This window comes from Coprinopsis cinerea (genome assembly GCF_000182895.1).
Source record: "Coprinopsis cinerea okayama7#130 chromosome 10 map unlocalized cont3.10, whole genome shotgun sequence".
NCBI lineage: Eukaryota > Fungi > Basidiomycota > Agaricomycetes > Agaricales > Psathyrellaceae > Coprinopsis > Coprinopsis cinerea.
This window is the reverse complement of record NW_003307535.1, coordinates 1,980,637-2,000,319: the sequence shown is the minus strand read 5'-3', so window position 1 is coordinate 2,000,319 and position 19,683 is coordinate 1,980,637. Positions and strand designations below refer to the sequence as shown.

Genomic DNA, 19,683 nt, shown 5'->3' with positions numbered 1-19,683 from the left:
TGTAGTCTTTATTGGTACATGATCTTCTATCCCATTACCGCCCGTGTCTTTTGGGTGTTCCGGAGCCAATAGATCGCAAGCAATGACTGACAGAAATAGGCGCCCATGCAAACATCACGTGGTGTCCGTTCCTCGTCATTATTCCCTGAAATTACTACTTAGATGATGCTTCGGATGTGAAGTAGCCTCTCTGTACCGTAATCGTACATTATCGCGGACCTGGGATTGTTTTTGAATTCGTTGTACCTGGCTGTGCATCATTCCTGAGACAGGACGAGATCGCTTAGGGCCTCAGTCAGCTTCTTGAATTGGACACTGATTCATTTCGCGTTCCACTCTACTTACTTTGGCGGTAGCGGGCGCTGCCGCTCGCCGGCCTTACTACAGGGTTTTATTTAAGTGCCTTGGATAGACCAAAGCTTGAAGCCCACAAACCCTGAAGGATGACAAGAGGACTATTCCACGTACGGTAGGCTACATAGCTGGTCAATTTGCCATGGAGGAAAGTCGCTCTTGCACTCTGCCGTACTTACTATGAGTAATCCATATCGTAAACGGAAGTTCTGGTTCCCCCTTTTATGTTATTTGTGCTTCAATTCTTTTGAATATGGTCGTTGAAGGTGAGCCACCAATGCCAGTTCTTTCTGCATCTTCTCCTTATTGTCTCTCACTTGGGACGGGTGAGCACCGACCCAGTTTAGGCTGGCCTGCTGCTAAGTTCAAAGTTGTGCCAACTTCTCAGCCAAGAAGGTTGACCTGCGACAATTGATGGCTTCGGAATTCTCGGTGATTGCCGTGTCGGCACCAAGACTCAAGCCCATATCGCGTTAATTGCAGTCAAAAGGTGAAAGTAATCGGCGGCCGGCTTGAACCTGCACCCGCCGGTCCTCTTCGACGCCAGATTTGTTTTCCGTGGTTTGTCAATGCGCAGCCTATAACTTCTCACACAGTTTGGAGTCTCTGTCTCCCCACTTCCTTGGTTTCGATCGAGTCGTTTGGACGCTTTTCACCAGCCCGACACGCAGGAGAACACAGTACTCATGGCGATCCTCCCACCTGGGGTTCGGTTTGTAGGCCGTGGGGTTGCCTACATGACCGTCTTTGTAGGTGGACTCGTAGGAGCAACCAAAATCGCGGAGTCTCGAGGATTCGCGATACCCCTCTGGCTGGTGTTAACAGGGGCAGCCGTGGCTATTCCCACTCTTGCAGGACTACGCATTGCAGCAGGCGAATTTAAAAAACGGCGACGCGCCCGAGCGCTTGGAGCTCGAACTGTTCCCAAGCTCCAGGGAAAGAAATTCGGAAACCTAGACGTGCTTACAACAACGTTGAGTAACATTGCTGTCGGTTATCCCGGTACGTTGTCGGCCCTTCTGGTGCCTCCGGAAACTAGCGCTTATACTTGAATTGCAGGGGACGGATTGGATGAAGTCATCGAGGCTCGAGGACCTGTGTTTAACTTTTGGTTGCTTTGGTCTGATTCTATCTTCACTATCTGTCCCGAACATCTCAAGACCATCCTTGCTACGGACTTCAGCAGCCATGTCAAAGGACCTCAGTTCATCCGCAACATGGGATCTGTGCTTGGCTCTGGTGTCTTCAACTCTGATGGTGAGTGACCTGGAGTCACACTTTACCGTCCAATCGCTGATTGGGCGTAGGTGAGATGTGGAAGTTCCATCGCAGCATCACCCGGCCAGTCTTCACTCGAGATAGGATCAGTGACTTCGACATCTTTGACCACCATACGGACATCGCACTCCAGAAGCTGAAGGAACGTCTTCGTGAAGGATACGCTGTTGACTTCCAGGTATGAATATCCCCGCGCTCTGCCTGAGCTCCGTCTGATCAGCCTGCAGGACCTCATGGCTCGCTTCACTCTGGACACGGCTACTCAATTCTTATTCGGCAATTGCGTAAACAGTCTAGATGCTGGACTTCCATATCCAGCCAAATTCGGACTTACCGTTCACCAGACTCTTTCGGGAAAGAAAGCGGACGACTTTGCCCGTGCGTTTATGGAAGCGCAAGAGGCCATCGCCAACCGCGAACGCGTCGGGTGGATCTGGCCTCTGTTCGAGTTCTGGAAAGACAAGACAGAGGAACCGATGAAGACTGTCAGGGCTTTTATCGATCCAATTGTAAAGGAGGCAATAGCGAATAGAGCGACCCAGTCTTTGGAAGAGAAGACCAGCGGCGAGAAAGAAATTCAAGACGGACAAACGCTACTGGATTACCTAGTCAACGTTACCCAGGATCCCACTATCTTGCGAGATGAGATGTGCGTTCGCTTCTTCTGCCATCGACCACTACTGACAGACGACTCTGCAGCTTGAACATCATGATTGGTACGTCAAAGAAGCGATCCCCATCGTTGATCTTGGCTGACTGGACGCATAGCCGGACGCGATACCACCGCGGCGACTCTCACATTCTGTATCTACCTCCTCTCTCAGCACCCCGATGTCTTCCAGCGCCTTCGCACCGAGGTGTTGGAGAAGGTAGGACCCAGTCGTCGACCCAACTTTGATGACCTTCGGGACATGAGGTATCTCCGCGCTGTTCTCAATGAAACTTTACGACTATTCCCCATCGTGTAAGCCCCTTGCCTAAAAGCTGTGTATGCTGACTGACGACTCAACAAGGCCGTTCAATGTTCGCGAGACGGCTAACGAGACCGTCTGGCCTTCCCCTGACCCCAACGAGCAAGCTCTCTATATTCCTCCTGGTACCAAGTAAGCCTCCTTGTTTACGCTGTTGTAATTTGTAAACCATCTCACCGGCTGCTAGGATCACGTACTCGGTTTTCATGATGCAACGCCGCACCGACCTTTGGGGTCTGGATGGTAAGGATTATCTACGTTTAATCCCGACCAAGAACTCATATATTCCTAGCCGAGGAATTCGATCCTGATCGCTTCATCGACGAGAGGCTGAAGAAATACCTCATCAAGAACTCATTCATCTTCCTGCCTTTCAACGCCGGCCCTCGCATCTGTCTGGGACAACAGGTGAGTGGTTTTCCTTTCTCCGTGACGATCACTGAACACTGTTTTTAGTACGCTTATAATGAGATGTCGTTCATGCTCATCCGTCTCGCCCAACAATTCTCTTCCATATCCCTCGACCTTGACTCTGCTCCCCCTGAAGCCCTTGCCCCGAAGATCTGGGCCGAGTCTCAAGGGCGCAAAGCCACTGAGAAAGTGTTTCCCAAGTTCCATTTGACTATGTATGCTGCGGTACGTCGTATAATCTTCCCGTTTGATGTACCTCTGTTGATGTTTGTTGCTTGTAGGGAGGCCTGTGGGTTAAGATGGAGGAGGCTACGGGCACGGATTAACTTCGATTCCTTCTGTAATTGGAACAATCTTTAAACATTTTCCTCATAGAATCTTGCAATAAGCGCCCACTCAGTGCCCACAATCGAGTTCTAGAAAGGTGGGCTCTTAGCGGAGGAGGAGTGGGATCCTTTTACAGAACGCGTACAAAAGGGTCTCTGTTCTATATATACTAGTTGAAGCACTCCCCACCTGTCCTACGACGTTTCTTACACATTGATTCCACGGTAGATGGATATTTGTTCCCGAAGTCGGACGATTTGACCTGGGGTGAAGTGGGTCATGCAGTCGTCGTCCGAATAATTCATGTAGTTCTCTGGTATTACGCGGAAATTGTCCATGAGCCCCCTGTGCTACGATGTGGAGAAGGGGAGGTATCACTCACGGACGGGATCGGGTAGGTCATCGAATGGGCAAGTGTCTCGTCCGATGGGGCACCCAGTGGCAGGCCGTTGCTCAGGTGGGGTATCATCGACCTCGTCTCCAGAGTTGAAACATCCGCCTTGGAAGGTATGGTAAAGACCAACCCAATGGCCAACCTCATGGATAAGAACCTGTAATCAAGCGTGAGAACTGAGCAGGATGCTTAGTAACAGAAACAACACTCCGCACCTTCCCAATGCCGCGTCCAGGTGCTGTACTACCAGGAAGTACAGCATATGAGATGACGACTCCATCGAGCAAGGGGTTGCTTATGACCTCGGAAGGAAAAGTGGCGTAGCCAAGGGTTGGTGTCTCTGTGAATCTACCCGAGAAGGGGGCGTCAGTGATCATCGACTGGGTGATTCGCCTGCAAATGAGAAGGGACATACCCAACAGTAAAGACATTCAAGTCTGCTGGACCGCCCTCTCTAAGCGCCGTCTTCATCACCAATTCCAACGGATGTTGCCAGTCAACGGAATGGAACCAGGATTCATTGACAGTCCTCGTCACTTTCGCCAAGCGAAACTGAATTCCAGTGGGCTCAAAGCCGGTATTCAGGACATCAATTTGAGCCTCGATGGTCTGGTCGTTGACATTCCCACCTTCTTCAGTGTCATCTAGAGAGATAACATGGAAGAAGACGTTAAGCGGGCCATTGGTTAACGATGAGTTAGAGGTAGCCTTCGATGAAGCCCTGGCCAATTTGCGTAACCGGAAGTCCTGTTCGAACCGAGCTTGAGTCGCTGGGTTAATTTCATTTCTACTACAAATCTCGGGGCCTGGAATCTGGTTGCCGACTGCAATCGCATCGGCCAAGATGCTAGTCGAGATAGATAGTGTAGTGACGAGGAAAGCGATCTTTGCTAGGGTCATTCTTGAGAGAGGGTCGAAAAGGGTGAAGATGATTTTCTTGTTCGGCGACATGGAGACCTCTTTTATGTCAATATTCAGCCCAAGCATTAACAATTGTCTTAGCCTTCAGAGCCTCCACATGCACGCAGCGCTTGCCGTCTTCGGAGTATCCCAGGTGAAGTGAGCATCATACCTGCAAACATCCGAAAGATGTGAATTCGCGCAGCTGGCATCAACTTCGATGGATGATGCTGCAGACCTGGGCCGCGGAACTTGGGCGGGCTGTCATGAAACATCCCAGGTTCAACAGCTTTTTACAGCAGTTGACTATATACTTACAGTAAGTGAGCCGGTGTCTCACTTCTATCGTCGATAACGCACATTGCAGCCCCTCAGGTGGCCAGTGCAACAATAGACGCCCGGCGTCTATCCTCCACCCCCATCACCGATATTGATCCACAAGACATTTCGACCGCTCAGATGAAACAATAATTATCTTCTCCGAGCAGAGTCTCCCTGCGCATGAGAGTACTTACTGTCAGAGCGCTAGCTGTGGCGTCTCTCAATCTGAGCCCGGTTTAAAAGATTACGCAATGTATTGTGTGTGCTCGGTCTGACACCACATTCATCGAAAATAGAAGAAATACCGACTATCTGGAAAGTGTAAGGTCTAAAATGTGAGCTAAGAGGGATAACCGCGACCGCAGAGCATATTCTACACAACATCCAGGATCTGCCGGTTCGAGAAACAGAACGGGATGCGCAGTGATAAAAAAGTTAAAATGATAGGAACAACAGAAACACCCCAGTATCACGAGTGTCCGAAGGGGTTGGAGAACAAATGGGTAAGGGGTTTAAACAGATCTAAGGTAGACGAGAGAATGTGGGATAGGGTATGTGCAGGGTGGTCCGGGTATAATCGATATCGATGGTGTGGACCGGCGGTCTAGTTTGTGTGTGTACAATCAAGAGTCAATGTCCATGGTGATGAAGTGGTGGGTGACGGTGTGTGCTGGGTGTGGATGTCCGGAAGAGCCTTCTAGTATCCGCTGGGTGGTAAATACCTGGTCTCGGCGAGAGGGGATGTCCAATGGACGCGCTTCCTGCGAGGAAGCTCCTGTGTCTCGAGAGGGGGAGTGCTGCCCAGTGACAGGATCTGCGCCAGCTGTGTGCCTGACTGGCCAGGGGCGCCACGGAAGTTCTGTCCTCTGCCTTCAGTCAGCGCATTGGCTTGGGGTACGGTGGACCGGATCGCTTGTCGTGGGTTGGAAGGGCGACCTAGTTGAAGAGGGCATGGGTCAGATTCGAAAGGATTGAACCTTGACTGTGATAGTGGGCCAGGAACGCGGACAATGTCCGGCTGGTGCGCGCTGCCTGGTCCAAACACATTGGAGGAGCCTCGATTGCGAACCGGGTCGTTGTCTTGTCCAACCACCGTGCCAGGGAGACCATAACCTTCCGCAAATGTGAGCAAGGCTGGCAAGGGCTGGTCGTTCAACCGTCGCTTCAGATCCTTCGCATATTCCAGCTCCTGCTTCTCACAGAACTCGGGAGATGCGCGATAAGGTACTTCTGGTCCAGTCGAAGTGGCATAGTTGAGGGCATTCTTCTCCAGACGGCGGTACATCGCGTGTGAGTACTCCAGATGGTGGATTTCGGAGGGATCAAGTTCTTCTTGGCGATCATCCGCAGCGAGGATATCCAATGGCGAGTTTGACTTTACTGCGCGAGTGCTTGAGCAGCTACTGTCCGAGCTGTTGGTCCGCGATGCAGTACTGGGAGGCGGCGACGCGACAGAGCCCATAGTGGCTGGGTCTGGGTCCACATATTCCAAGCCAGGGCTCTGAGAACTGACCGAGGGGACATAGTTGACTCGTCCGTAGGAGTACGACGGGAAATTGACGACGTCGGTTGGTGGACTTTCTCGGTCTAAGGTAATGCCCAGACCTGGAAGGTAGCGACCGGATGAACGACTCGGAGAGGAAAATGTTTCTGTGACCGGGGGCGGGATGGGAAGATGTTGAGCGTTCATGCCATAGGGAGTTGCCGACGTGGGTTCCATCCTCGATCGTCCCTCTACCGCACTCCTGTGCATCCATGGCGAAGTCATTGCGGGCAAAAACGGACTGGCGCTATTGTGTGTGCTCGCATCCCGCGTTCGATCTTCCGTAGGGTTGAAAGTAGGGTTGAAATTACGTCCAGCATGGAAAGGGGAGAGCAATTGGTCTTCACGGGGGAAGGCTGTATTGCGTGACTGAGTGGAAGAGGTTGGTCCAGAAGGCTAGCAAGTAACGTCAATGAGCGAACACCCTCCTCGCGTGACGGTCGAATTGGATGTCACACTCACTGCTTGACCAACCACGTGGTTTCGATAACTTTGTCGATCTCGAGTTCGCGGGAGATGTTCTTCGATACCACGATCCAAGCCTCCCCGCCCCCGTCCGGCGGGGGCGAGGGGGACGCCACCAGACGAATTAAAGGGCTGGCTAGACGATGAGTTGGCTGAAAAGCGATGCTTCATTCAAAATGGGCAGTCGGATGTACTGCCGGGTTTGTTGTTGCTTGATGTGACTAGTTGCTTTACGGTTCGGGGCCGATGCGCTGTGGTGTGTTGTTCGTGGTAGGAGAGTGTTGAATGTGGGTCGTTTGTGTGGTAACCCCCGTAGACAAGAGGGTACTTTATAGTCAAAGGTCCAGTCCGGGAGTTCGTTTTCGCGACAGCGAAAGGGCAGTACAAGGTAGCAAACAGATAGTCACCCGACACATTGTGAAATGAAGTTACCTAGGAGAGATTGTGGGTCCCCCTGACTTGAAGGAAAGCGAGACCTTATATTCCTTGACGTGCACAGGACAGTGAAGACAGAACCAAGCCATCGTCAGGAAACGAAGGCGCAGAGACAAAAGTACAGAGGCAGACTTGGAGACGGTGGTGTGGTAAGAGCTCATAAAGCTGTGTCGGATACTGAGATGAGGCAGTGAAGATTGACAGTGACAATAAAGTTGAATTCCCCGTCAAGACTGACTCGTACCCACAAACCACAGCGTCGAAGTAGTACCGTCGAATTCAAAACAAGAGAATGTGTCATTGGTCCGTTGTCAGGATGGCCGGGATACAATGCGCCCGACAGACTCCGATTATATTCCGATTATCTCCGCTCTCCAATGCCGGCTGTGCCGTCGCTTTTGGCTGGAATCCTCAACCGCTAGAGAAGGCGGTTTCGAAGTCCTGAGAGGCCTTTCGATAGTCGAAAGAGCGCTATGTTACCAGATAATGTTGAGAACTGACAATACATGCAAGGCGATGGTGTCAGAAAGGGGGTCCAGGAATAGTAGCAGAAAGCACTTACTCCGTTTCCGAGGAACACTTCAGCCCGCTCTGCCAAAGCCATATCGACGGCAACACCTATGTCTCTGTCCCCTCGCTGAGAGTGTCCACCCTTCCGCTGATTAACTATATCCCAGCCATCACTGGTTAGAGCATCACCCAGCTCGTTCAGGAAATCCGGCCAGCCATTTGAGAGGATCAAAACTTTGGTAAGACTTGCACCCGATGAGTAGCCTGGTGAGGCGATTGATTCTTCCCAGTCTCGTCGCACTTCCTGGGCGCGCTCAACTACCTGTCGAATATCAGGTAAGCATCTTTTCATGTAATACTCCTCCAGGCTTGGTGCAGGGCTGTTGGTGAGGTTGGGAGGCAGGAACGCATCCTGCGACGGAAGTTCTTGCGCGAGGTTGAAGCCCATGAAGCCAGAGCCCCAGCCTAGCAAGCGGCTACAGTGACGTTTATAGTCACCTCGCCTCAAGTGTATCGCAAGGAGGTTTGGTATGATCTGAGCTGCAGCACCCCCGTTCGCTAGTTCCGACCCGGATGTAGACGCCGAAGGATCGACAAGATCGAGGTCATGAAGCAGCTGGTGAACTCTTCGGAGAACGAGAGGCGACCATTTCCACGTCTTTAGGACAGGCGAGGCAAGAATTTCTGGCACCAGACTCCTGATGTGCACCGGAGACATGAAGAAACTAATGGGAAATTTGAATATTAGGTAGGGGAATATAAGCTGGTTAGACTCACTCCCAGTGTACGACACGCTTGGCCAGAGGTTTGCTAATGTCGCCTTCGCGTATCTCCACACATCTCCTCCCTGCTCCTCGCAAGTTAATCTTTTCTACCCACCAGTTGACCTAAAACGGAGGAAATTAACATCGACTGGGATGGCATTTTCTGAGTATATTAGTACCAGTGCATTAGTATCCTTAAAGTCCCTCGGTCTCATCCTGGCATCCAAGACGACTCGATCTTTTGATGAAAGACTTGCAGGGCAAACGTAGTCGTAGTATTCCGATGACACCGAACGGTAGCGCGAGGTGTTCTTGGTTCTGATTTGAATCTTCGCCAAGAATGCCAAAGAACCGAAATGCATAACTCACCGCGTCGAAGGATACACTGTCTCCTGCGACAAATCCTCCAATAAAAGCATTTAGGGGAATCCGGCTGGGTCGCAGGGTGAAGTCGTAGATCGTGTATGGAATGGGGAGCTTCGACCAAACGTAATCCTCAAAAACGTATGACCTTCGAGCTAGATGTGCGATATGCGACGTTACAAGCCTGTACAGCGAGTCAAGATGATTTCAATTGCTGGGGGGTGAAAATGGACACTCACATTTCCTCAAGAACGTTGTTGAGTCCCAATCCGTATAGGTGGTTTGGAAACCTGATAAACCCCTCCATCTCTGTAAGCCCGTTATCAGGGTGTTCTCTCGCCGCTCGTGGATCCAACCACCACATGTGTTGGGGCAACGCTCTTTCGTACTCCCGAATGTCAGCGTATGAACGCGGAACGCCTCCATACAATAGGATAGCTCCCACCAATACACCTGCGGTTGTAACGACAAACGTTAACAAGCAACAAACTGCTCGGGCCCACGGGCTATCAGATCGGATTCTTCCTGGGTGCCTCGTCATACCGCCGCTAACAGGTCTATATCCATTGGCACTTTCCTTCTGAAGGACTCGTTTGGCGGCCTCTACAAGCGATCCGAGGAATCTTGGAATCGACGTCGTCCAGGGTCTTCGTCGTCGCCCCCCAAGTCTAAACGCGGGACTTGGGTCCGTTGCCGAGACATCTTGGCCCCAGCGTTTGAGTCGCGTCGCGTGTTCTTGGCGGCTGTCCTCCAGAAAGGGGCATTCCTCGAGTTCCATAGCGTCGAGTGGGTCGTGGGTTAAAGGCGATGTCTTTTCTGAACTGAAACGCCTATATGGTCGGAATTGCCGGGAGGTATGGACTAGGCTTTGAATCAAGGTGCTACGCTGCGCTGACGTCGGATTGCCAGGCTTTCGGAAGTTATATAATGTTTACCCACGCTCCGGGAATAGACGCTCATGGCTAGGCGCTCCTGAAGGCTGAACAATCACACGGAAACATCGAGAGCTTCGCTATATATAGTACCAATATACGCGCCACACAATAGTATTCCATATAGAGAACTCTACTAGGGACTTCAGGACAAACTCGGAAAATGGCCACACCGGGCAGATAGGCGCCCGAGTCAGACTCGAGGAATGAAGCGCGGGTGATCACTTTCCTAATTTAGAGTCCTGTCCTGGCAAGCCAGTTACCAAGTCGGTGACGGCCGCAACAGTACTTCCTACCAGTGGATTGAGGTCCCGACTAGGCGTCTGCGTAGTCTGTAGCCAGGAGGAGCGCGATAGATACCCTTGTAATCCTCGGTGGTGACCGGAATTTTGGAATTACTGATAACCAAAGTCGAGGATTGGGTCGATATCAACAGAACGTCAGAATGGAATCGAAGAGAATCTGAGGTAAAATAAGAGTCGCACATGAGGCCCGGATCTTTAGGAATAGGCGCCAGGCGTCCCGTGGCACCATGCGCTCGTGTTTGGCGAATTGAATACACCGAGTACCAATGGCATCCTCCTGGTTACTGTTACTAATAGCCACCACTTCCTTTGATTGAAACACTCGGATCCCGTGTGTTAGGGGGAAAGTACGTATTACCACCTGCTCGAAGAACAGGACGAAATCCATGGGGGTCCTGCCTCTACTGTCCAACTCCAAGAATTGCCTGGCTGCGGAGAAGATTGACTTTGGAGTTTCTCAAATGGACCAAAACCCAGTTTCGTGGCGGCCCGGATGTCGCGACGACAGCGTCTGAAGTGCAGTAAAATGCTGGTCGATTAAGACTGCTCATTGCACCCACCCTGAGCAACCTCCAGTAGCTCTCCAAACCGAGTCGACTCGGTCCGGCCCAGTGCTATTGTCGGCTCGTGATAAAGCTTTCTCAGAGAGAAGTTCGAACTTGGTGAATGACTCGGTGAGAGGCAAGCGGGCTGTTAAGTCATAGCTATCTGCATTTCGGAATAAAATGTGCATGTAGAGAAACATGTGGCACATGTGTCTATTGTCCTGAGGGAGGGTCAATTCGGGAATCGAATAAGGTCTTGTCACATAGGTGGTATCCCTTGCTTCTCTACATAACACTGTGTGTGGAGCTGTTGGAGTACGCCAAATGGCCTCAGTGAGGAATAACTCTAACTCCGTCGGAACCGCGCTCTGATTCGTGTAGAGGAGTCCAGCAGCACTAGCCAGTGCTCTGACGTCCGTGCAACAATGGAAGTACGTGTTCATAGCTTAGCATAAAGTTAGCGCCCGTCCATTTCCTCAGCCATGACGCACCTATCCTACCTGGGTTATCTTGCTAGGCCGACGTTAAGGAGGACATGTTAGACGGAATGTGGCGCAGCGTTCATTTTCCGGAAACAGTAGCTATTATCCTCGGTCATAAAACCCTGACCCAACGAATAGCAGATCTCGAATGATGATGCAAAGTTGTCAGGGAACATTGGGCAAGATGGATATTCGTGACTCGACAGTGGAGCCTGCAACAGCCTCTACTAGTAGGTTGTTCTCGGAATTGGTAGTGGGGCAAAGGATCGGATCCTCCAATCCGGAGCGGTCGAACTTCTATTTAATTTTCAGAGACGTAGCTCATCTTCTCCCTTGAATGTCCCGTGTTTCGACGCCGGCGGCTTGTTTCGATCAGAATTTGGACACTTGCCCAATCCAAGAACTTGCGTTTGTGAAGGGCATGAATCGAAAATACCGAAGCGCTCGGTTGAGGCTGTTCATGAGAGGTTGGCTACGCAGTTGATCTAGATACTTACCCGTGGTATATAAAGAACCAGCTGTTGAAGTTGTTTTCGGATACCTTCGTTAGTAGTTACCCAATTCCTTCCTCGACATCGCGCTTTCGACACTTTTACCTCCGTTAATCAAGGCCTTTTCGGATCCTGTTGGCAATCCCTTCCCACGGCGTTTTGCCACCCACCCACAACCTCGATTCATCGAGGACACCCAGCGGGGAGCTGGTTCTTTCCCTGGACCAGCGCGAAGTACAACTCTATTCAATGACATCCCCTCCCAGTGATACCTCTGCTCTGACCCCGCGATTGAGAACGACTTCACTACCCCAATCCACTTCCAATAGTAAATCCGCAGTGACACCACAGGCAGCGCCCGTTGCGACGCTTTCACCGTCCTCAGAATCAAGCAGTGACGACGAGTTCCCGGACTTGGAGGCTTTCAGGAGCAGGGGACAAGCTCCATCTAGCCAATACCACCTCCCACGCAAGCAGTATCCGCGGTCGTCACCCGCTATCAAGATCGATGGGGCTGGCACCGACGTACGGAGGGCACAATCAGCATCTGCATCTCTCGCTTCCAGTCTGGGGAGCGATCTAGGGTTCAACATTGGACGAGGCAGGTCCCTCTCACCATCGTCGAATCCTAGGTCACGAGATATCTCCCCTACCCCTTCTGCTGGCCTGGATGCTTCGTGGTGGGCTTTACCGGAGACGGGGGCACCACCCTGGAAAGACCAACCGAAGCGAAAGAGTAGCATCCCAGCAAGTGAGGTAGATGGATACGACCGCACGAAAGAGGTGAGCTTCGCTCTTCGAACCACACAGTGCCGTCTCCTTTAGGGTGCATCAGTGATCGGTTGACTGACTTTGCATCCCTTCTTTCTGGACAGCGTGTCGCTTTGGCTGTCCGGTCTTGTCTGGGAAACGTCGTGGACGTGGGGCACGAGTTACTTTCCATCGGAGTGGACCTTTTGGAATTGGCCCCAGTACCAGGGTTGGCTCCCGCAGCCAGAACATTGCTGAACATTTGGGATGCTGTCGATGGAGTTGATGTGCGTGTTCCGGTTTACTCGAGGAGCTAAAACCGACTTAGAGAGACTTCCTTCTAGGTCAACTTCAACCGGTGTCTTCGGTTGGCAGATCGATGTGCACGACTACTCATATCAATTCGCGAAGAAGTTCGGGAAGCAGGAGATGCTGTGGGAGAGGAATTGCGAGACCCGATAGCAGCCTTAGAAGAGTGAGTCTTGTGATGGTTCTGACATTGGCTGATAACCCACATGGTCAATAGGGTGTTCCTCCATGTACTGGAGTTCATGAGAAAACAGGTTCGAAGACCGTTTTTGAAGCGTTTCTTGAAGAGAGATGAAACCCAGGAAGATATCGACGAGTGCAATAAGAGATTAGACGACGCTACGAAACTATTTACCGTGAGTTGACCGAACCTTTCCCATCGCTGTTGTCTAACAGCATGCCAGACCTCGATCGTGATTCGTATTCTGAGGAAAACCTATGAGATGGACGCTCAACGCCAGAAAGACACCCGAGCGATCATCAAGACCATCATTAGCTCCAGCATCCCCCAAACGGACCCTCCATTATCCCCCATCCTACTCTCTCCGGAGGATAACCGCCCTACAGACGACCCCTCAAAGGAGAAGCCAGCACCTGTCACCCATTTCATAACCACTTCCAATGCCCTCGGTCTTTCAGAGACCATCGACATCTCGACTATCCCTCCGGACAACGTCATCCCTCTACTCAACAGTCTTCAAGAGAGCCAGAACTCCCTCGACCGCACAAACGACATTGCATCCCTTCGACAGCTCATGCTAAAGGCTATCCAAGCCAGCAGCGACGCAGAAATGATCGACATGCTTCAGGTCAAGCACGAGCAGATGCCTGATGCGATCAAAACTCTGCAAAGAGCGCTCGAGACGATAGAGAAGCGTCGCAACCAGTCACCTCTCGATACAATCCCGCCGGGGGTAGTTATCGGAAAGGTCAAGCGTCGGTATAGTCTCAAGTCTGGCGACAACCAGGAAGGGGGGCTACAACGGTCTAAGACTGTTCTCAGCATCGAAAGCACCACCAGCTCGAAATCGACCGGAGGTTCGAGCAGTGCTGGCGGAGGATCAAAGAGAACGAGGGACACCTTGGAGCAGGAGTTCATCGAGAGTGGAATCTCTGCTCTAGTGCGAATGAGCCAGGGTCAGAACACCAACCTTCCCAGCTGGACGATCACCAAGTTCGAAATCAATCGAGAGAAGAAGATTGGGGTTGGCGGCTTCTCGGATGTCTATCGAGGAACTTGGAAAGGCCGCACCGTGGCGATCAAGGTCTTGAAGATGGAGACTGAGAAGAAGCTGTTTATACGGGAGGTCGAGATATGGAAGACGCTTCATCACCCCCATGTTCTTGAACTCTACGGGGCTAGCAGTGCTCTCGAGCCGCCGTGGTTCTTCGTAAGCCCGTATCAGAAACATGGCAGCTTGGTCGACTATCTCAAGAAGGTGGGGCGCGACCTTCAGGATCCTGCCTTGACCCCAACCTTCCGCCCTGATCGCTCTCCTAGGAAGACGTCCACCATCCCTCTCCCACTGAGGTCCAATCGAGCGACTTCCCCTACGCCACAAAGATCACCGTTATCGGCCCTGGGACCCAATACCGCCAAAGCTCCGCTTCGGGAAGAGTTCAAGGTTCGGTCAGAATGGGATCTTTTGCGGTTCATGCATGAAATCGCGAAAGGAATGGAGTACCTTCATAGTCGCGGGGTTCTTCACGGTGATTTGAAGGCGGCGAACGTTCTCGTGGACGATTCCTACCGGTGTGTAATCACGGACTTCGGGCAGAGCGAGATGAGGTCGACCGCTTTCCGAATCACTGGGAGGCAGCCAACACGTAACGTCCCTCTGACTATCCTGGTCCCCCTATTACTAACTGACATTCCTCTAGGTGGAACCCTTCGATGGCAGGCTCCAGAAATCCTGATGGGAAAATCGGAACTGACAAGAGAAGCAGACGTGTACGCTTTTGCCATCGCCTGTGTTGAAATCATCAATATGGGCAAGCTCCCTTGGGGAAGCTTGTTAGAAGACGAGACGATTCGAAACATGGTCGTCAGTACGTTCTTCCATGTTCGCTGAAATGACTCTATTGGAGACTAACCCCCTCCTCCTCCACAGAAGAAGATAGTCGCCCTGAAATCGCTGAAGACTCTAGATTTAACACGCCCGCACTCCAAGTGATACTGAAAGCTTGTTGGAACCGCGATCCGGACCGCCGCCCCCCTTTCTTTGAGGTGTCGAAGGATTTGAAGCGTATTCGTCAGACGTTTGAAAATGGGGATGTTATGGATACTCCCAAGGGTTCTCTGACACCTTTACCAGAGGAACAACCCCCGTCATCCCCATCGCCCGATATGAAGCCTTTGCCTCTCCCGCCGGTTGGCAGTCCGGTTGGAACCGCGAGTACGTCTTAATTCTTGTTTCTTGAGCATCTCTTCGACTGTCTGACCATGTCACATCAGTTAATATTCTTTGGCCGGAGGCCTCGGGTACGTTTGATTGGTACTTTATGAAATGCTGGCTGACGTCGGGGTTCTGCCCTCAGGTGGCGGCCACAGGGAAGAGACGGTGGCGAATGGGCCCATCGAATTTCCAGTTCCGGTATTCTTCAAAGACTTGACCCCGAAACCCTCGGTCCCAATTAGTAGTGTGGACGACGACGTCTCCGACGATATTGAATTGGTGGACCTCGATTACTACCCAGAAGTCGCGCGTGTCGATGCCACAACCGCAGCCGTTTGGAACGAAAGAAGGTATCGTTTGCTGTTAACGCACGATTTCCATCCTTCACGTAGGTCCTTCCGAGAGTTATTTTAGTTATTCACTCACGTTGCTTCCAGTTGTCTTGCCACTGTGGCAACCTTCGGCCGTCTCCCTCGGTGCAGTCGGGTACCTTAGCAAACCTCGTGGGGAGTTTATCACTCTCTTCAACGCCTTGTACCCGGATAACTCTAAACACCCTCTGGCCAAGAGCTTCCCTTCCATCCACGGCTATGGCAAAGTCGAGCACGGCTCCCAAACTCGTGATACGCGGTCGCTCTCTCAGAAGGGATGGGACTCCATAGCTGGGCTGCTGAGCCGTGCCAATAAGAACGATCACAAGGAGGGTGATATCCCGTAAGCACTCCCCCGATGCAAACAGTTTTGATATTGACTGCTGATCACCGTCTAACAGAATTAGCCGCCGCTTCACGTATCCATTACGCGCCGGTCACGTCTCCGCTCACCTCTGCACCCAAATTACGAAATATGTCTATCTTCAAGATCTCAAGGCGGCGAAGAGGTGGTTCAAGGCGAACATCGATAGCATAATGCACGCCTACCCGACGATACAAAGAGAAGACATCTATCTCGGTAAGATCTTGGCCGTACCCCCTCAATGTCACGGAAGGCTGACAGTGGTTATAGTTATTGGTCTCCTCAACACCCCCAATTACGGGTTATTTGTCAGTCACAGTCATCCTGACGGTCATGTACGTGAACACCGCTTCAGACACTGACACCCCGAGGGGCTAACTCGCGAACTTAGGTTCACTTTAACGTGCATAAAGCCAGTAAAATCGGTCAGCCTTGGGGCACTTTTACCACAGATTCTACTGCCCATGCAGCTCGCAATCAATCAGGACCTTGTTACGACGAAGCTGACACTCGTCCCCGAATCGAAGCAAGCAAAGTATCGATTCACGGAGGAGAGTGGGAAACCGTCTTGATTTCACGTCTGCGGTTCAGAGCAGATGAAGATGAGCCAACGGCGAGACTGTGAGCCATTGTAAAACCACATTGTACTACTAATCATTGTTATCATGCCAACATCTGTACTTACGACGAGACGAACTCGGACATTGTCGCCCATGTATAAGACATACCTGCAGTATATTTATGGATTTAGCATTACAACCAGCATGGTCTTATAACCTTTCGAACCCTCTGGAGGCCTCGGTTACCCTCGAAGATTAACCTACAGGGACACCAGTAAGCTTCTACCGTACCAAGACAGAGTAGGGGGGATACTCAACCTTGCTCAGGCAGCCCAGCGACTACATAAATACCCTAGCTGTATCGGTGGACAAACGACATCCCACACACACACCATGTATATCGGATATCGCTTTGCTATCTTCGCTCAGGCACTCGCCACTCTGCTGCCCGCGTACGGTGCTTCTTTCCCTGAGCTATACAGCGCCCTCGCTGCCGTGGAGAAAGAATTAGCATCCGCCAAGGATGCAGTCTCGGTTTTCTCCCTTCCAGGCGCTCAGACTGCTGACCAGGCTGGGGTAGGTTTTAAAAGCCCGCTTCTGCATAAGTAAAACTCACGTCATTTCCCTCAGACCATCGATGATAGCCTCACCCACCTCGCGGAGGCCATCCTGCACGCTTCACAGTCCATCCCCGTCAGTATCAACGAGGCGAACCTTTGGCAAGCGCGCGTACTGATGTTAACTCCATCCAGGGTGGTTTATCGACGCGCGAAGAGGGAAATGATGTCATGTCCTTTGTGAATGACTACAAACCGATTGTAGAGACAGCCTTGACTTCCCTCTCTTCACAGAAGGCAGAGCTCGAGGCGCTGGGATATGGCGGTCAAATGATCCATGACCTTGACATTTTGGCCAATTCAGTCGAAGATTTGGGGAAAGGCTTGGTGTCTTATCTTCCCGTGAGTGATTTTGCTTCCGCTCATATCAAAGACGCAAACAGCTGAACTTATGGGTCATCAGGGCACTATGCGACCATCGCTGGTCAAATCGGGACAAGAACTTGCATTTTACTTCCGTTCGACTAGGAAGACCTTCGCAGAGTAAGGTACACCTTTCACGCAGCGTTACCAATCCCTCGGGATTGTCGCCAACCTGTCTGTTTTATCTCCGTTCGAGTATCGTCGTTGTGTTTCCAGTATCGACTTCCCGAATTTCCTGAATGGATGTCTGATATTTCTCGTTCTCGGTAATGTCTTTCCTCTTTCATGAGATTAGGAAGTGCACCAAGACGGCTGTGAGAGCCCAATAACCAATGGCGCCGAGATATCAGCTCAAGATGGACATATCGAGTGGCGTGGGGGTGTATCTGAGATGGGCATTTCAAGCATCGTGTTTGACGGATAGCGCTATTCGTGAGGCTTAGAACGCGTGCGGTCCCCATGGGCGGGTAATCACGAGGGATAGTCCGAGGTTCTACCCCCCTTTCCCTTACTCTGGTGAGGGAGGTGGGAATTACGCAAGGGAGTCCCAAGCGTCATACCCAGGTTTTAAGATTAGAAGCATATAGCCTAGGAGATCATAGATTGGTGACAGATTGAGCAAGTCCAACCCAATTCCCATACGGTTGGTCCAAATCGGGCTGATCACCAAGCGCAAGTAGTGAGGTCGGAAACAAATAAGCCTCATTGTCTTACCATCCGGGGAGAAAGACTTTGGGTGATGATGTTAATTTCGAGCTTCTGTAGGGCCAGTGTCCGGACCGATAACAATCTTGTTTTGCTTCTCCCCAGACCAAAGTTAGAACCTATGTTCTGGAAACTGACAACGTGAACACTCTGAACTGCCTACCACGCTACAAAGGTATGTCAATCAAAGAGGCACCTCATTCCTCGTTCCCGTCAAGTCTCCGAAATGAAATGACACGAAACAGGACTTGGGTACTACCGTCGCGAAGTATATAAACTCATCCCGCTCTCTCTTGTGGAATCGGGCAACAAAGCAAGAGTACACCCATCCCCCCACTCCAATGACTTCTTCGGTCGTCACACATCCCTCTCTTCGTGCGTCCAACTACGCTATCTCTCCCATTGTGCAAATTTTCATCCCATTGACCTAGACATCCGCGACGCCCACGATGCACATATCCTGCTCGAGGCTGTTCGCTTGAACATATTACCTCTTATCAAACGACGCCTTCTCTCCAACGAACGCGAGGAACTCAGAAGTGGCCACGTCTACGTTTGGGAGGAAGCGCAAGACGACGGAGGGCTCCTTCGCTGGACCGACGGGAGGCGCTGGTGGGTTACACACCGATCATCACACCACGATAACAGACTAACTCCGTTGACAGGTCTCAGAGTCGGATGCGGGGAGACTACCTCTTCTACGAAGAGAAGATTGAGACTACTCAGGATGAAAGAGACGCTAAAGCAGCCAGAAGGTGAGTCAACCGCCTATCAAGCCCAAGCAAGCTCCTAATCGATCGTTTCAGAGCTACTCGAGCAGCGGATCCCAATGCTATCGTCCCTCCTCCAGTGAGGAGGAAGGATCGTCCATCGAAGCCAAACGGCCTTACGAAACAGACGTATTCTGTTACCGTTCATCTACCAGGATCTGGTCAGACTCGAAAATGGCATGTGGTCGCCTATTTCTCGGTGAGTTCTTTGGGTTCGACATTACCATGGTGGGAAAGACTGACCCGACGACCCTCACTGTAGGGAAATGATTATACCCGCTTGCCTGTTATCGAGAACTATGAGTACCTGAGGAACATTCGCGTTCCTCCGGGCATCTATCTCAGCAACAAGGTACTCTGCGCCAGGCCAGACCGCTTCTCATATTCGTATTATGCAGACGAACCGGAGGCGCCTTACAACGAAATGGTTTCTTCCCCCTACCCTCCGACATCACCAATGTTGACTTCTCCATCACCCCCCGTATCACCAACAGTCGGGCTTCCTCGTCTATTCATGCCATCCACGAACCAGAACAGAATCACCCTACCTCCGATTTCTACTCTGGACAGCAAGGGGCGTGTTATTGCTGCATACGGCGCCACGCCGTCCCCATTAAACTACACGCCACTTTCACCAGAAGATAAGCGTGCGCTGGAGAGCTTCAGGGTTCAGCTATGACATCAATT

The 19,683-nt window shown here is 51.5% G+C and overlaps 7 protein-coding genes across 7 annotated transcripts; 4 read left to right on the top strand and 3 right to left on the bottom strand.

Moving 5' to 3' along the window:
• Positions 1-1,040: 1,040 nt before the first annotated feature.
• Positions 1,041-3,389, top strand: CC1G_02237 (cytochrome P450 monooxygenase pc-3; the record flags this gene model as incomplete). Its single annotated transcript, XM_001834449.2, has 11 exons — positions 1,041-1,356; positions 1,414-1,611; positions 1,662-1,810; positions 1,860-2,281; positions 2,332-2,348; positions 2,401-2,596; positions 2,646-2,735; positions 2,791-2,846; positions 2,896-3,011; positions 3,060-3,239; positions 3,296-3,389. 11 exons carry the CDS (start codon positions 1,041-1,043, stop codon positions 3,338-3,340), a joined length of 1,785 nt encoding a protein of 594 aa, XP_001834501.1. The 3' UTR covers positions 3,341-3,389.
• A 158-nt stretch (positions 3,390-3,547) lies between these two features.
• On the bottom strand, positions 3,548-4,635 carry CC1G_02236 (metalloprotease; the record flags this gene model as incomplete). Its single annotated transcript, XM_001834448.2, has 4 exons — positions 3,548-3,654; positions 3,724-3,892; positions 3,951-4,083; positions 4,151-4,635. The coding sequence occupies 4 exons, from the start codon at positions 4,633-4,635 to the stop codon at positions 3,548-3,550; spliced, it is 894 nt and encodes a 297-aa protein (XP_001834500.2).
• A 1,018-nt stretch (positions 4,636-5,653) lies between these two features.
• CC1G_02235 (hypothetical protein) lies at positions 5,654-6,646 on the bottom strand (the record flags this gene model as incomplete). Its single annotated transcript, XM_001834447.2, has 1 exon — positions 5,654-6,646. One exon carries the CDS (start codon positions 6,644-6,646, stop codon positions 5,654-5,656), a length of 993 nt encoding a protein of 330 aa, XP_001834499.2.
• A 1,164-nt stretch (positions 6,647-7,810) lies between these two features.
• Positions 7,811-9,400, bottom strand: CC1G_02234 (hypothetical protein; the record flags this gene model as incomplete). Its single annotated transcript, XM_001834446.2, has 6 exons — positions 7,811-7,870; positions 7,962-8,634; positions 8,687-8,796; positions 8,853-9,002; positions 9,043-9,220; positions 9,276-9,400. The coding sequence occupies 6 exons, from the start codon at positions 9,398-9,400 to the stop codon at positions 7,811-7,813; spliced, it is 1,296 nt and encodes a 431-aa protein (XP_001834498.2).
• Positions 9,401-11,954: 2,554 nt separating this feature from the next.
• On the top strand, positions 11,955-16,606 carry CC1G_02232 (TKL/TKL-ccin protein kinase; the record flags this gene model as incomplete). The annotated part of the gene is made up of 13 exons (XM_001834444.2): positions 11,955-12,574; positions 12,667-12,828; positions 12,886-13,016; positions 13,068-13,206; positions 13,255-14,677; positions 14,732-14,899; positions 14,962-15,246; positions 15,306-15,332; positions 15,389-15,634; positions 15,684-15,960; positions 16,019-16,197; positions 16,252-16,316; positions 16,373-16,606. The coding sequence occupies exons 1-13, from the start codon at positions 12,041-12,043 to the stop codon at positions 16,604-16,606; spliced, it is 3,870 nt and encodes a 1,289-aa protein (XP_001834496.2). The 5' UTR covers positions 11,955-12,040.
• Positions 16,607-16,934: 328 nt separating this feature from the next.
• Positions 16,935-17,645, top strand: CC1G_02231 (hypothetical protein; the record flags this gene model as incomplete). The annotated part of the gene is made up of 4 exons (XM_001834443.1): positions 16,935-17,117; positions 17,172-17,234; positions 17,294-17,500; positions 17,562-17,645. The coding sequence occupies 4 exons, from the start codon at positions 16,935-16,937 to the stop codon at positions 17,643-17,645; spliced, it is 537 nt and encodes a 178-aa protein (XP_001834495.1).
• Positions 17,646-18,567: 922 nt separating this feature from the next.
• On the top strand, positions 18,568-19,675 carry CC1G_02230 (hypothetical protein; the record flags this gene model as incomplete). Its single annotated transcript, XM_001834442.1, has 5 exons — positions 18,568-18,601; positions 18,658-18,838; positions 18,892-18,981; positions 19,033-19,195; positions 19,259-19,675. 5 exons carry the CDS (start codon positions 18,568-18,570, stop codon positions 19,673-19,675), a joined length of 885 nt encoding a protein of 294 aa, XP_001834494.1.
• Between the last annotated feature and the right edge of the window lie 8 nt (positions 19,676-19,683).